The 16,940-nt window shown below is 42.0% G+C and overlaps 1 protein-coding gene across 1 annotated transcript in view; it reads left to right on the top strand.

Moving 5' to 3' along the window:
- BMP7 (bone morphogenetic protein 7) overlaps positions 1-14,519 on the top strand; it is a 48,813-nt gene extending 34,294 nt beyond the window's left edge. The window contains exons 4-8 of the mRNA XM_054081857.1: positions 2,656-2,804; positions 7,535-7,732; positions 9,550-9,626; positions 10,272-10,382; positions 11,665-14,519. Coding sequence (XP_053937832.1) covers positions 2,656-2,804; positions 7,535-7,732; positions 9,550-9,626; positions 10,272-10,382; positions 11,665-11,814 — 685 coding nt within the window. The 3' untranslated portion in view covers positions 11,815-14,519. The remainder of the gene's footprint in view (positions 1-2,655; positions 2,805-7,534; positions 7,733-9,549; positions 9,627-10,271; positions 10,383-11,664) is intronic.
- Positions 14,520-16,940: the final 2,421 nt, after the last annotated feature.

Below are 16,940 nucleotides of genomic sequence, written 5' to 3' on the forward strand. Positions count from 1 at the left end.
TTTTTGGGGCCAAATGTTCCAAGTGTGTGTGGGAAGGACATTTCCCTTTAGTGAGTCCCTTTGATCTCTCTCACTTCAGGCTTCCCCTCTAGGCCTATTGTTTGCACATTGCTGTAACTACAGGAAAACAAACGCATTATACAATTTCCCAGACTGACTCACCCTGGTACTTGGTGCCTCATGTTGTCTGGTTACCCTGATTGCATCATGTCAGCATGGGAAGCTTAAAGGCTGGTTTTTCTGAGTAATACTGCAGTTGAGCAGTAGCTAAACTCCAAAAAAATTATCATTATTGCTATTATCTTCAACCTGCAAAGTACAAGGGAGAAAAACCAAGCAAGCCAAGTCCCTGTTAACTAAACCTTGTGTGAATCATGAGTTCCAGTCAGGGGCCATGCTTAAATGATGCAGTATGTGAATATAAAAACCCTTTACTTCTGGAAACTTGGACTCAGCCGTCGGAACGGGCCAGTCCGTACTACTGCCTCGTCTCCAGCTCCCCTGGGATGCATTTTGTTCAGCATGTTGTAAACAGGGAAGGGTGGGAGGTAGCCATGCGTCTGCGTCATGCACAGTGGGAGCAGGGCCATTGCTTCTGGGTGGGGATGAAACCCCAGGAAATTTGTACCCTGGTTAGAGTTCAAGCATCTTACACTCCTGCAACTAACGTGTGTGTGGAGGGAGGGTGTTATCCATACTGTTTATCTTCAGTTGTCCTAGGTGCATGCAGGAAAGCTGGCTGAGCTTCAGAGAGCAGTTTCCAACACTGAGGTTCTCCATCACCGCGCCACGGCCCCTTCCTGAACCACCCACTTTGGCTGCCCAAACATCTGCCAAAATACTGCCCACAGGATCCCCCATGCGTTAGGAAGGAAATGTTGAAGCGAGTTCAATTCTCACGTAGGGCTTCTTCCTCAACCCAAAACTTTGCGTAAAAGAAAGCAAAACTCCATCTCCCTTGCCTTCCTCCATGGCGGGGCCATGCTGGGTGAAGGGAGAAATTATAATTGTTACAATCCCATGCTTGCAAAACGTCTCTTGCAAGCGTCAAACCTTGCCTCCTCTTTCTGAATTGAGCTGACGCAGAAAGCCACTGCTTTCCCTCAGGCGGCCACATGAAGCACTAATTGCACCCTCAGCAGCGTTAGCTGTATCTATGTATTCAGCTGTGTCATAACCAAAGCTTAACAGCATCGTGCGCTGGTGAGGAAATGACAAAATCCTTCTTTCACGCACTCTCGGTGATGTGCTCATGTGCTCCATGGGAACTAATTTCAGAAGTTTAATTTAATGTAAGCTAGCAGAGAGCCAGAGGCAGTGACATCCGTTGCTTACGGAGGAAATCCATCATCTCTTACACGCCCTGGCCCACAAAAGTTGAAAGGAAAACTAGATAGTAAAAACATCGCAATAAAACTCCATTTCTATTTTGAGTCAGCTGCGTGGGACAAAAACTTCTGATTTTTTGGTATCTCACATGGAAAAGAGCCACTAAAAGCTATGAGACAAAACCCTTTATGCTGACAACACTTCTCGGGTTCATTTTTGATCACTTGATATTTCATGCAAACGAGGCATTGTGTAAACTAACTTAAATATCTAGATCTGCACTGACAAATCAATAGTGACAAAATTAACGAGGCCTTCCTTAGGCTTTGAAGACATGATTAAAGGGTTTTTCAAGGATACTTCTCCATTCAAAAGGATATAATTACACTTAAACAAGTTATCATGTTTGTGCACTGTAAGTACAAAAGCCTCTATTACGGGACTTGTCTAGACACTTCCACTGTGTTTCTTTGTTCTTCTTGTAAAGTTGGTTTTTTTTATATAGGAACTGCACCACTATTATTTTTTCACTATTTCCATCCAACCCCTATCTCTTTCTTAACTTTTGATAAAAGAAGATTCCTTCTTTATAGAAACTGTGTTTTCTCAAATTTTCATTTTATAGAAATGCTTTGTAAATCCAGAACGATTCCACCTTTTTCAAATGCACATAATTCTCTGTATTTCTGATTTTGCTCATTTTCTGGTATTAGTTCTTCAACTACAATAACTCAACAGTGACCTTTAAAAAAAAATTAAGCAATGAATTGAAAGAAAATTGCCACCCAAAGCAATGCAGACCTGTGACTGTGCAGAGGGTTATTGCCTCAATCAATTATCTGTAACCTCAGACGAACAAATTTAGAAAGCCATTACATATGTTAATATATATGCGCATCAGTGTTCCAGCTGGCTTGCACCAGTGCTACAATTATGCATAAAAGTCAGGAAATTATGTGTGGAAAGGATAATGAGCAGCATTGTCTGCCCAATTACCAAGTTTGCATATGCAAACAATAATTTTGCAAATCTGTGCCTGGCATGCATTTTTTTCTGCTGTTGCATCAGCAGCTCTAAGGTTAACTGTAACAGCAAAGTAACTCAAAACCAGCTCAACTCTGCTTCAACCCATCCTCCCTTTTTAAAGAGAAGAAAAGCGTTTCGTTTGAAGGTGATTAGACAGGAAAGCGTGCCAGCCCAGCCCCGGCATAATCTGCCTATTGCTGAAAGGCCGACTAAGTGTGTTGCTTTCAGCATGTATGTGAATACCCATAAAGATTCCAGTGGAAAACCTGGGTAACTGGGAATTGTGTTTCTTTTTCTCAGGGATTCAGATCTGTTCCTGCTCGACTCTCGAACAATCTGGGCCGCAGAAGAAGGGTGGCTGGTGTTTGACATTACTGCAACCAGCAATCACTGGGTGGTGAATCCTCAACACAATCTTGGCCTGCAGCTCTCCGTGGAAGGCATTGATGGTGAGTGTGGGACACCAGCATCAATCAGGGAGTCTGTGTCGGGTATACAATTTCCAGGCAGGGGAGGCCTTAAATATTCAGTACTCTTTCCTTTGAATAGGATCTCTTAAGCATATTTTTCCTGAATTTACCTAAGATGCAAATAGTAATAAAATAATCCATAGACATATTTCAGGTTAAGGATGTACTCAAACGCTTTAGCAGATCGGTAGCCTGTCTGCAGTCATTTCAGTAATAACTATGTAAAGGTTTGGCTGATTTGCAGGTAGTGCAATCCAGTTGAGAAGAGAGGGAGAAACTTTGCTCTGTGTGACAAGACGCAACTGAGCAATGTGGATGTTTGGACTTAATTGACACAAAAGTCCTTTCAAATTCAGGAAACAGCTAGGAACCATTTTAATTTCCTTTGTGGCAGTAGAAATGACCAGTAAAGTCACACCTGATCTGGACTGCAAGGTCTGCAGCATGCTTATGGTACAAACCTGAGAAGTTTGGGAAAGGGTGGGAAGGCAAGGCTCTGAAAGATTTCCAGAAAAGGTGTATTTAGAATCAGGCAGGGAATTTTTCTAACTAGATCTGCACTAAAATGTCATGCTGCTTTGTCTGAAGTTTCCTGATGCTGTCTTGGAGACTTGTGTGAGGAAACCAAAATATCCTGGATCTTCTTGGGGGTTCCCAAGACCTGGGACCATCTGGAACTATCTGTCTTTCCTATAGGAGAGCTTAAGCAAAACTCAGCTCAAAACTTACTGTAAATATTCTGGATGTAGTTATCTATGGACATACTTTCATTTTCCAGATATGCATCTAGGATATCACTTGCTATTGTTGCACCACTCTGAGAGCTTCCAGTAAGTAGTATTTTGCATAAGGACTGTGCAAAGCAGTTTTGAAACAGATAACCCGCAGAGGGTCATTTCCATGAAAGGGTGATTTTACTCATGTGAGACCTGTGCATGGAGAGGTGTACAGGCTTTGTTTTCATCTGCCTTTTCTGAGTGATCAGAGAATGCAGAGACCCAAACAGAGATAGAAAGCAGGAGCTTCACCATGGAGGTTGCTTGTCCCCACCCCAGTGACAGAAGCCTTTTGCTGTCTTAGCCTAAAGATTCAAATTCGACCTGATTTGCAATTTAGTCTTAATTCTTAAAGCTAAAACAGTAAGGCAAATTAATAGCCAAAACAGGCTTAACCCTTTCCCAAACACCTGTCCCTGTTTTCAGTTTCCAGTTTGCATCCTAAAACAAATACTTGGAAGTACAGAAATTGTGTCCGTGATCATTCCATTCTGACACACATATAGTCCACAGAAAAATGATAGCTAGAACTGGGCTTAATATTTCTAAACACTACAGGTACTACAGTGTCACACTCTCACTCTTCAACCCATAAAGCCTTCTTATCACTCCATCCTCCCCATCCCCACTTAGTGATATGACAGCTAAAGTCAATCTTGGTTTTTAGCATTAGGGAGAAGGGCAGCTGATTTATGAATATGTACCAGATTTTAGAATCCTGGATCCGAGGAACCACTGTAACTTTGCACATGCTTAAACCAGCTCTGTCTGCTCTGCTGGAGCAATCAGGACTGGACCCTTAAAAGCATACAGACAGATCTATCACAAATAGAGTTTTCAAAGACAAAAATTCCCAGGTTTGGTGGTAAGCGTATTCTCATCTGTTATTCGTCTCACTGAACATCAGGAATCTAGTTTCTTTTTACAATTCTGAAAAATCTAGGTTAAAATACAAAAAGTAACTTGCTGCTTGCTCAAAATAGATTAACAAAATACTTTAATTGGCCTGTCATTAAAGTCAGAAAAGCCAACTTGCAGTGTTTAAAAAGTAAATACAGAGATACAGGAGCTGATTGTCTCCTTGCCTTCTGTAACCATGTCTCCTGGCAGCACACCTTTACACTCACAGTTCTCCACTGTACATATGAATTTTTCTTTCTATTTTGAATGGCAAGGACATGTCCTTCCTTGCTCCCAAGCTTCGTTCTGGATTTAGACCAACTGTGTGCACTAACAAGAAAGCTGCTTTTTACCTGGACTTCATATTAAAATCATACACTGCAAACACAGCAAGATTTTGATGCAACATTATACGCTTGGGCAATCCCCAAAGCTTTAAGTCAATTACTTATATTAAAAAATCTTTTCTTTGTATCTGTCACTACATATAGAGATCTCCAACCATGAAGCCAAAGCAGTTTATGTAAAAAAAATTCTGACATCATGAGCACCGTCCAGATGAAATTATACAATGGAAGTTAATTAACTGATATTTGTATTTCTTTATAATCTTGCCAGATCAGTCTATCAACATGTGTAACTAGGGTGGAATCAAAGGACATTTGTTTACTCTTAGAAAATGGGGATCAGCTCAAGCAGAAAGCAAAAGAAACATTTGAGTGACTCAGTAGCCTTCAGCGAGCTCTCAGCTCAGCATCCGAGATGCCTTACTCAGCAGCAGCACGTGGGAACAGCAGCTGCCCTCTTAGGTTTACTTAGTTTATTACTGAAGATCCCATTTTTGACAGTATTTTAAAAGCAGCTACATAAAAGCAGATAAAGCTGTGCCCTCTCGTTCAAGAGCACAGCTTTAGTTCTTTTGGAAGAAATTTGTCATTGTCTAATGGAGACTACGTATGTGTCCTTGTGTTTAACCTTGCTTTCTGGATGTATAGGAAAGTAAGAAAGAGGATTATCCCTATCTTTATTTAAAGAAATATGCTTCTTCGCATACAGAACGTTATGTGCCTTTTTTCCCCTAAGGAAACATTGCACCATAATGGTCTTGAACATGACATGTTGGTGTTACTTGAGGAATTCATTGCTCAGATGTTTACTTACTGCTGTGCTAATGCAAATCCACGAAACATACCAGTGTGAAGCTAGGTCCCTTCTCTGCAAACTGCTGAGTTATTCTCTAGAGACATGGTAAAGGTAAAATAATTTACACCGGACAAACCACAGCCGTAGATGTACTTCCCAGTCTAAACAACTTTGGGAAGCAGAAAGGCTTCTTTGAAGGGGCAGGAAAAGCCATAGGAGCCGGATTGAGTGAGCTCTAACTGCTGCAGCTGAGCTTGTTTTCAGGAAATCGGGCTTCTATCTGGCAGAGCCTGAGCACAAGTGGAACTACTTATATATTTAGCATTAGCTACTTGCTGAAGGACTTCGTGGGCTCAGCTTCAAATGTTTAAAATGAACACTGTTTGGACAAGTTTCCAGAAAGGAGCTTAAGCAGAAGGTGAAGAAGTTGTTGATGTGTGTCCACATATAAATCACCGTACATGAGTTTTCCTATTTTCACCCAAGCTTTCCTGGTGCCCATTTTGGGATTAGTTTTCCTTTATCGAGTTTGCAAGGCCTGGCCATGCTGAGCAGTCTTTCTGCTGCCAAGCTCCCATCAAAATGTTTCTAAAGCCAATCCTCTGCACAAAGCCCATGTTCTGCACCTTGGAACGTGCACACTGGACTGCATGCTTTTAGAAAAATAGAGTGTACTCCAATTGAGGCCGGACTACTTCTTGGCCTTGAGCTTTGACCACAGCCCCCTTTTTTTCTGGTTCTGTCACATTTACCAATCTTTTGGCCACGTGCAAGAGCTAAGATGGAAACAGTCCCGTGAAGCTAATAATTTATAATCTTTGGCATTTACTTTGCTCATCTTGAAAAAGCAGTTGTAGAATATTACCTCGAAATACTTCAGGCTACCAGCTTCTTTTCACACAGTAGTCAGAAACTAGTAAGATAAGTAAGTTGTTGTCAGTGGGCTGTAGAGCCCCTCGCCTGCTCTCCCCAGCAGAGCTGCCTTTCGGTAGGAAAGTGTCAGCTGCCCTTTGGCACATTTGCTTTGTTGCTGACAAGGCCCAGCTCTGACCTTAGCAGAAGGATCACAAAAGCCATTAGCATAACTTTGACTTAGCGGCAGCACACAGTAGCTTGGCACAGAATAATTCTGGATATCACTCCTGCATTTCATGACAACACCCAGACATCCTGCAGAGGCAACCAGGAGCAACCAGGAGCAACGTTAAACTTCTTACTGCCACCCCCTCCTTGCAGCTGTTGTAAATAATCGGTTTAATTCTACAGAGAAACCATCCAATTGTCTTTTACCAAAAATCAAATTGTTTTAAAAGCCCAGGATGAGGGAAGCATGAACAGTAATCAATAAGCTTCCAACAAAGTTGCCAGGTACAGCAGTGCTGAGATACAGCAATAAGCAAAATGTCTCTGAACGGCTGAACTATTTGTTTCACTCATCTACAGTGTATCTGGAACTCTCAGCATTTCATACAAGGCATTTTTATTTTAAGTTAATAACCTTCCAGTGGGAATTTAGTGTTCCTATGGGCTGAGTTTTATGGTTCCTTTTATAGGATCACTTCAAATTATAGGTTGGTGAACTTAAAGAAACCCCTCTAAAGAATGCAGGAAAAGTTAATGCTAAGCGGATTTAGGGTAAAATAATTATATGTAGGACTATTTTATGTAACTTTTACACACGGATATAAAATGAAGTTTGTTGTGCAGAGCTGCTCGTGTCATAAGCAGCTTTGACGATCAAGTCCAGGCCGTTGGTGGACTGACACATACAGACATGCCTAGGAATCGCCCTTGCCAGCCAGCCAGCATCTCTCCTCCTTGTTATCTTTACTATGTCTGCTGAAAATGAAATTACTGCAGGCCTTCTTATCAGTCCATTCCATTATTAAGGGCAAAGCATCAATCCCAAACTGGCGGGTCTTATTGGAAGGCATGGCCCACAGAACAAGCAGCCGTTCACCGTAGCCTTCTTCAAAGCCACTGAGGTCCATCTCCGCAGTATTCGCTCCACGGGAGGGAAGCAAAGGAGCCAGAATCGATCAAAACCACCAAAGAACCAGGAAGCTTTCCGTGTGTCAAACATTGCAGGTACTGTACAAGCTGCTGGGTCTGGGTGTGGGATAATGCTCTGCTGGACTTGATGCTAGATGGGAATTGTTACTCCCATATACATCCTATTTGTTTTCTTTTTGTTCTGCCACTAGTGTTTTCTTGCTGGCTTGAAAGTATTTAGGATTAATGATTATTCCAGAAAAGTCAGAAAAATAATGTTTCTGTGCAGCAGTGTTAAACTGAGGGATTTCTTAATCCAATTTCTAAAAAAAAAAAAAAAAAGCCATCTGAACAGAAATTCCTCTTTTCTACCATATGAAATTAAAAATTTTTTATTTTGAAATGCCAGGTAGTGACATTAAACCAAACAGTAAGTGATGAACATTAACATATTTCATTAGATCTGAATCAAAATGCTGTATATTTTCAAAGTCTGTGAGTTTAAGTTTAGCCCCAAAGAGTTGTGCACAGAAAGCCCATTCGTTGCTCAGGATAACCACAGCTATTCTGGGGGGAGCTGTGCTTCCTAATATGGAAGTAAACTCGGTCCAGTATTGGAAATAGAAATGTGGTTTAATTACGAGATACCTCAGCATAAGGGGCCCTCAGTGACCTTCCCTGCAGGAACTGCAGCGCAGGGCCAGCTCTGCTGAGCGCCGGGGCAAATTGCAGCGCTGCTTCTGCAAGTGCTTCGCTGAATGGAAGGAGAGCTTGTAAGAGGTGGAGGGAAAAGGACAACGTAGGACACAGTATCATTTGTACATGACTCGCCTCCACCTTGGGTTGCTTGGGGTTAGCTGCAAGGCTATGGGAGAGCTCTCTCCCAGCAGTCTTGTTGCAGCTTCCCTGTATTTAATCATGTCATTCCTAAGACTAACGATGTTTTTCTGCAGCCCTGGTAATAGGTGTGGCCTCTCTGACCTGTCCACACGTATGTATTTCTGTACCTGTCACCCAAAATCCCAGAGTCTCTATATGGTTTTCTTTGCCTTATGCTTCCAGGTTCTGGGTTTTGCAGTTCCCCAAGCATAGATGGTCCATAGTTTAAGTGTGCATTTTTGTCATCTATTTGCTATTTTGATGCAATTTTTAAAGGATGGGTAGTGGGCTGAAGAATTTCTTCTACAAGTAAGGCCCTGTAACCAGTGTCCTGCTTCCAGCTTGGGGACCCTGCGATGAGTTAGCTTCCAACACCAAGGGTTGAAAGAATATTTTCTGGTACTTCTACTTGGTCTCTAGCTCAGGCCGTATGTCCAGGACAACCAAAACTTTGAAACTGCATTGATAGCCATAGCAGCTCAGATCTATCGTTCAGACCCATGTTTTATTCTTTGGTGTCTCCACAAAGCATTGTCACCCACTGCAAGACGTTTGTATTTTGGATCCAGCTACACTGGACAGAAGAACAGATTTCACATTGCCTTCATGTCATGTGTTGCCTCAAGGCGCAGCTATCACCAGTAAGGCAGGGGATTCAGACACAGTAAGGGATGTAGAAAACAGGCAATCCCATCAGTCCTTTCACAGGTTCTCTTTTTCTATAATAGGCAATAACCAGAGATCTCCTTTTAGCCAGTATGAAGTCAGAGGAAGCCAGGGGCAGGGGGAAAGCTATTTTCCCAGGCATTCTTTGGCTTTACGCAAAGAGCCAGAGGAGCATTTATATGTATTGAATCCAGCCATTTTATGGGAAAAAAAAAACCAACCCTGAAAATGTTTGAAAAGAACACAAAATCCCACACGTGCAACATGAAACAGAGGAGCAACGACACCTTACTCCCTGTTGGGACATTGCTGAGGGCTGTGAGTGCTGGGGCAGCCCAGCCTAACAGACCCCCTTTTCCCCTGTGCAGAGAACAGCAGCAGTGATCAGCGACAAGCCTGCAAGAAGCACGAGCTCTACGTCAGCTTCAGGGACCTGGGGTGGCAGGTAAGGGCTGTGAGCAACCAGGGCATGAGGTGGGGTGCCTTTGCACATCACTTATTCAGCTACAATAGTGAGATCAAGCCAATAGCTGGATTCTTTCTTGTGAGGAAAAAAAATGAATATTGCCTTTAGCATGGTTAGGAAGTGCTTCTGCAAAGCAATGGTGTACAAATATTTAGCGTGAGACTGGCTAGAAACCAAGCACACTTGAGCCCTTCTGAGAAACTGTGGCCCTGAATTGCTTCTGGCAGTGAAGGCACAGACAGCTCTCCCATTTTTATCTGTCAGTTTTTAGACCTGATTAAAGATATTTTCATTTCTGAAAGCTTGTACCTGCATTTCAGCGAAGAATGAAGTGATCCTTGTGGACAGCCAGGACACTGCTGAATGGGCAAAAAACTAAACACGAAAGTTCAGCACTCTGCCGGCACATTTGCAGAGTGGGGCATGTCTCTCCAGAAAAAGCAGCCACTTTAGAAGTTTATAAGATAACATCAGAAAGGCCAGTGTACCAGATTATTACTTTTCAGGCTACTGTAATTGTATGTAGATGTATGAATTGTTAGAGTTATGTGCTGTTCTACTTTCTCTTGCACTGCACAATATTTCTGCTTTTCTCCACAATCTAATGTCTTCAATGTAATAAAGGACTGGATCATCGCTCCGGAGGGCTATGCTGCATATTACTGTGAAGGAGAATGTGCTTTCCCGTTGAATTCATACATGAACGCTACAAACCATGCCATTGTGCAGACACTGGTAGGTGCACTGCAGCTCCTAGTATGCAGTTATTTCTGATAGGTGCTACTTGGAAATAAGTTTATACAGAAAAAACATCTCTAAACTAATAAAGAGAAGGGAAGTCTGCATTAGCTCATGCTGATGCCTGCAGCATCTGGCTAAACATGTCTAGCCAAGTGGCCTGAATTAATAGTTGGCTAGGAATTAGCCTGTCTTTGCTGCAAGCGTTGACACGCTCTCTCTAGTTTAAAAGGGCCCTATGATAGACATCTTAATGGTGCTATAGTCCCACTGGATGGAAAGGAAAAAGCAAGAGATGAGACCCATTATCAGCATCTCTTGGAAAAGATCTGTGAGGATCCACTGTATACTGTGGCCAAAGTGAATTTGGGGACAGGCTGAGGAAGGGGGTCCGTGAATCCCAAAATCACACAGCCCAGCTGCTCTGTGGGTGTATTTGTTTTGTGAAATTTGCAAAGATGTCCAGATGGGAGCCCTGAGCTGACGTGTCCTTGTGACACAGCGCCTGTGTCGGGGGGACCATTGGCTGACCAGCCCCAGCTGTGTCACCAAAGCCAATGCACCAGAGCTCTTGGCATGGGCTGGGAGACACGCTTGGTCCCAGGGACCCTGGCTCTGTGGCAGCCCCGGCTAGAAGGCCTTCTCCTAACCGCTCAAGTCCAGGACACATCTGCAGGGCATGAGAAGGCTGACTCCACCTTTTCATCTAGATCCCATGCCTTGTGCACTTCTAAAGAACAATGTTGCAAAAAGCATTAGGGAAACTAGAAGCATCTATGTTACCAGGAGAAGAAATATCTGCATAGTTTTCTCCTGATAGCTTGCTTTTTATTTGCTTTTTCCCTCTCCCCCATGGAGGTCCCGCAGGAGGGAGCAGGGGGGACCCGGCAGCCTTGGCCCCAGCTGGATCTTGGTGCTGCAAGCTGCAGGGATGGGGGCCCCTGCCCAGGGCTGAGGGGATTTCTCACAAAGCCTCACCCGCACATCCCACAGAGTTTATCGTAACCGGTACACTTCTGCAGGACGCTAACTGCTCTGACAAATGGGAATCTTCTAACGAAAACCTGCTCCGCTGAAAGATTTCCAACTAGATCTACCTTGGGTGCATGCGTCAGCCTCCATATATGCAGGGGACATCTCAAGATGTTTGTACACAAAGCCAGGTGTTCAAAATATGTCTTGAGTGTATGGGATAGACATAGGGTTGCCTGGGAAAGAAAAATATGGGGGAGAAGAGGGGAAAAGTAAATCTTAACATGCCTCTACTTTCATTCCCCAGGTTCACTTTATAAACCCAGAGACTGTGCCGAAACCCTGCTGTGCTCCTACACAACTCAATGCCATCTCAGTGCTCTATTTTGATGACAGCTCCAATGTTATCTTAAAAAAATACAGGAACATGGTGGTACGAGCATGTGGCTGTCATTAGATTTGTAGGAAAGAAAAAAAAAAAAGTTATTTGTAAAGAGTTGTTTTGTACGGCTACATGGGGGAGGGGAAGAGATTAGCACTCCAGCAATGGGTTTCAAAAAATCCCAAACAGTTTTTAGGACTGGGCTTCTGAAAGTTCAAACAATGGAGCAGTTTCTGGATCTAAGTGGCATTTGAACACATTTTGTTTTAGTTTATTACAGACAATGAGCTTGTAAACTGAAACAAGCCAGAGAAACCATTTAAAACCAAATCTGCCTACAAAATTGGCTCCTGCGATACATACTTTTGCAAATGAGTCTTTCTGAAGATTGCAAACTCACCAGCGTTGATTGTGAGTTAAAAAACCAATAATCTAGCCGAGGTGAGATTGTGCTGTGACTAATAAGCATGTGTAGTTCCTGTAACACCGTTTGCAATAAAATGAGTGAACAAAATATACCTGGAGTGAACAGGTATTTTGTTAGAAAATTATTACCTCCATCCCTCTGCTTCAATTTCATAAGCAAAAGCAAAGACTAAGTACACGCAACTTCTTCCAGTTTTAAAGTACACTAGGAAAAGCTGTATCTGGATTGACGCAAGTTCAAAGGACAGATCAGGCTAAGAAAAAGAAAAAAGAATTTTCTAATTGGCAAGCAAAAGAACTGAAGGAAATAATTCCAAAGAGCAAGACTTTTTCTGTGTACTTTTTTCTGTCAACAGGGAAGGAAGTTTCCTCTAGGAGCTAGAAAGAATTTGAATTTCCTCTGAACTTGAACCAGGAAAGCGGCAAAATATTAAGAAACGAGGATTAAACTTAATGTTTAGCTGAGTATATCATAAGCAGTTACGGAGTTGTGAAAGACAGCTACAGATCCTGCTACTGTTTGGAAAATGTCCATTAACTTCAGCAATGGAACACGTTCCAACTTCTTTGTGAAAACGTGGAGGCTCAAGTGACGAACGTAGCATAAGCTGGGACACGTACACCCAGCAACACACAGACCCAGACAGAAAGAAGCTAGGAAACCCTCCTTCCCAGGATTAGTGTTTATGATAAATCCCCTGCTCTGTTATTGGCTTCACCTTTTGAAAAAATTTTAAAAATAGAGAAAAGAAATCCCTTTCAAGAGCCACACCAACAAGCTGGAACCAGAATCAAGAAAATGTCCCCTCAAGGCTTTTCTTTTTCTTTCTTTTAAAGTCACAGGTTACACAAACATCACACTTATGTAATTAAAACCCAATTAAAGCTGTTGTGAATAAGAATACAAAGTAGGAGTAACCGATCACAAACTGATTCAAACCTTTGGCATATGTTGTGATGACAAAAGCAGGAGTGACATAAATTTCACCAGAGAGATAAAAAAAAAATCTGTCCTATAGAACACGAGGCCCTCAGCACGCACAGTGTTAAATCTCCAAACTTCAAAAACTTCAACCTCCAACACACGGGTCCAGAACATAATAAAGCCCTGAAGAGGGTTCTCTCTGCCCTGTGAGTGGACAGGGCAATGCAGCCACAGCGGGAACTTGGCTCCGTGTCTTGATTTAGAGGAGAGTTAGAGAAAGAAGAGAAGTGACAGCAACCACCTGGTTCTAAAAATCAGTCAGTGCTCTTCTTCCTTTAAGTCCCAGATCAAATCCAGGCCAGATGCCTTGCTTTAAAAAGAATAAGCAAAGGAAGAGAAAAATTTGTCTATGAAATAAGTTGGAAACTTGTTTCTGATGCTCTATTTCTAAGCACATTTAAGTCAATTGGTGTTTTCCCAGCAGTTTTCTCAGTAGCGGGATTAGGCTCATGGGAAAGTGGAATTCTCTCCATCACATTGGTGTGTTTGGACTGGGGCCTCAGTGAGCAGCTGTCACATTGCCAGATGTGCCCAACCCAGGCCACTCAAACATCTGCAGGACCAGCCTGAGCTGCGGCACACGTGCTCCGCAAGTGCAACTCAGCAAACTTCCTAACTGCCCCAAGGGGAGACTGACCAAATAGTTGCAGACAGCCAAATGGCAGGACAACAGCTGAAGCCAAAAGACCATCTCTCCCTGGAGCTTGGAGACAAGACCATCTACAATAAACAACAAAGTCAAAACTGCCCTCAGTGCATCTCTTAGAGTGAGGTACTGAGATCACAGACTAGAAGGATCTTTTGACATTGTCTACATACATGCACCAGTGCTTCTGTAAACCTCCTAAAGAAAGTTAAGGTGCTGCCTAGAAAGTTAAAAGCTAATCATGCCTAAACTTCCACTATTTAGTAGTCAAGGATTAGTTTTTCTTGTGGGTGTTTCAGTGTTGGTGGTCACTGTGTTGGTGTATTGCATTTTTAACTTGGACCACGGTATCTTGCTGTATAGGATTCATATATTAAATATTATGTGGGGATTGTTTTTGTTTTGTTTGGGTTTTTTTTTTAAACATAATAACAGGACTTCTGTTGCTAGGCTCAACATCAGCTTTACTGTTTGTACATTTTTATGTAAATAGTTGTCACAACCGGAAGAAGAATTATTTATTTCCATCTCCGAATTCCTTTTCAATCACATCCAGGAAAAACTAATCTCAGTCCCTTAACACATTTATTTCCTTATTTAAGAAGATATTTATTAACAGTTGGCAAAAATGCATACACATTTCTGGTTCTTTTCATAGCGCAGTTGTCAGAAGCCTTTTGTACAAACTAGTAAAATAAATAATTGCAACTCTACAAAAGATATCCCAAGAACATTGTGTATCTGTGTGGTTATTCTCTCTGTATTCAAAGAAGCTTTTTAGCTGGGCAGTGTTTCATCCTGAGCCTCTGTTTTCGTGTGGATATCTATGTACGGGCAAAATCAGCACATGTAGCTATTTGGTATGACTCCTTCAGTCCAAATACAACAGAGAAGGAAGAATGCAAAAAAATATGAATATGTTTTGCAGACTGCACTGCAAAGATCCGTGATTGAATTATAGTGCAGCTGTCAGCAGCTGTTTCAAAGAAGCAGGGGGTAAATTAGTTCTGTTTACTGCTAACATAGTTCAGAGATTTAGTCATCCCAATAAAATTATAGAGGCACAAGAAAGGAAAAAAGAAACTCCAAAGGAACATCAGCCAAGAAACTGACATTTTCTAATTTAGATTGTTTTAGCATATTTCAGGGATGCTGCTGGCATGAGGTTTCTTACTGTGGATACCACATCACATTGCTATGGAGGCAGCTGAAAAAAATAATGGTCTAAATCCCTGTGTTAACTAAACTTTATGTCTTGAGGACATAACAGCAATTTTTGGGTTCTTGTTTACTTTGAACTGTGAGCAGAGTCGTACCAGTTTATGTAGATGTATTTGCCAATCCAGAGGCCTAAATCATCAGCATTTTGGAGTTAGCTACCATCTTTTATAAGCTTTTACAAATTCCTGAGTAAATTTGCTTCATGCACTGATCTGAAGTCCAGCAAAGCATCAGACCTTTATTGACCTAAACTCGAGTTCTGTACGTTTACACCAATTCTAGAAGGAGGACCTTCTGGTATTGCTTTGTATGGTCCCAATTCTCTACATTTAGGTATAGCGTAAGCCAGAGGCAGCTCCAGCAAGGGGAGAATAAAACAACAGAAAACCCAATCCCAAAACCATAACAAAAATCTCACCAGAAAAATCCCCCTGCTTACAGTGCCAGTCCTGCAGCCAACAGAAGCTTCACCACTAACTTCAACACATCCTGCCTTATATCATGAAGTATTGGTTGGTTTCCAACTCTGCCACAAATACACACAACTTGCTGGATATTCTTCGTAGCAGCTTTCCCAGCCTGGGAGCCAAAACTCTGTTCCTGAGCTGGTTGCAGCCTCCTCTCGGTCTGCAGCGCTACTGTGGCTTTGTCTCCTCATCTACTGTTCTGGAAGAGGAATTCTTGACATGAATACGTACGCTGCCATAAACTGGCAGGGCTGTAAAACTCTAGTGAACCAGCTTCAAAACTGCTAGATTTATCTGAGTAATGACATTTTAAAGCACATTTAAAACATTTTATAGATCAGTTATTTTAGCATCCTTTCAGGCCAAACTTTGAGGATGTTTGCCTAATTGAGCTGTTTTAGATCTGTTCCAGTACTGACAATAGGATTCTTCTTTCCCTACAAAGGAAACAGCCTCCATTGCTGCCAATGTTCATATAATAAAAGATAATGACTTAAGTAAGCCTTAAAGTTATTTTAAAATTTCTCATTTTTATGGAAGCCTTAGCTGTAAAGCCTGAAACCAGAGAGCAGAGCATACACTAGCACAGCTCAGCAGCATTGCCAAGGACCGTGGGATTTCCTATGCTGCTCTGTTCAATCTTTTCAGCTCTGCCTGCAACAGGAACAGACACTTTCTGGATAAGTAAAACCAAAAAGACATCTTCTGAGTTCAGAATTTGCATCCTCTATGTTTCCATCCAAATACCCTCTTGCTGACTTCCATGGCTGCCATCAACACATTATTCTCTATCCTCGGCTGTTCCTTTGGAAAGAAATTCTGCCCAATTAAGCTAAAAGGAGCCCGTTTGAAGTTTTTATTTATCAGGTAATGATTGACAAGACCTTGAGGCAAAAACTAGGAGCACTTTATCCGACAGTCATTCATTACCCAAGTACAAAGGCAACACAAATGGGTTATTACGGCCACTTTGAGTTACTCCGTTTTAAATAAAAATATCCATTCCCTTTTTCTGCTTAATGCAGTAGAATTAGTATTCCTAAACCAACAGCTAAGAAAGATCAGAAGTTTTGAATAGAACATGTTTAAGGCACTGATTTGTTTCCTAGCTTGTGTGCTAGTTTCCTAGGTTCTATTTGCTGTTCAGGCAGTAGGAGCAGACGTTTTAATTGTAAGGTTGAGAGTTATTTTTGATATTATGAGTTCCATCGCTTTGGGACAAATCTTCTGTTTTCTCCAATTAATAGAAACCTGATGTTTGAGCTAACTCCATAAATGAAGACAGCAGAACCTTTACACAGCTTGAGCTTGGTTTTATATTTGAAAGGAGAACAGAACAAGTCACAGTCAGATTCATCAGCTTCACCTTTTTTTTTTTTTTCTCCAACAGGGAAAAGTAACAGGGGAAAACTAGGGTAGAAAAATGGACTACAGGCTCAGTCCCCCAAACCCTTAG

The sequence above is a fragment of the Cuculus canorus genome, chromosome 16, assembly GCF_017976375.1.
Source record: "Cuculus canorus isolate bCucCan1 chromosome 16, bCucCan1.pri, whole genome shotgun sequence".
NCBI lineage: Eukaryota > Metazoa > Chordata > Aves > Cuculiformes > Cuculidae > Cuculus > Cuculus canorus.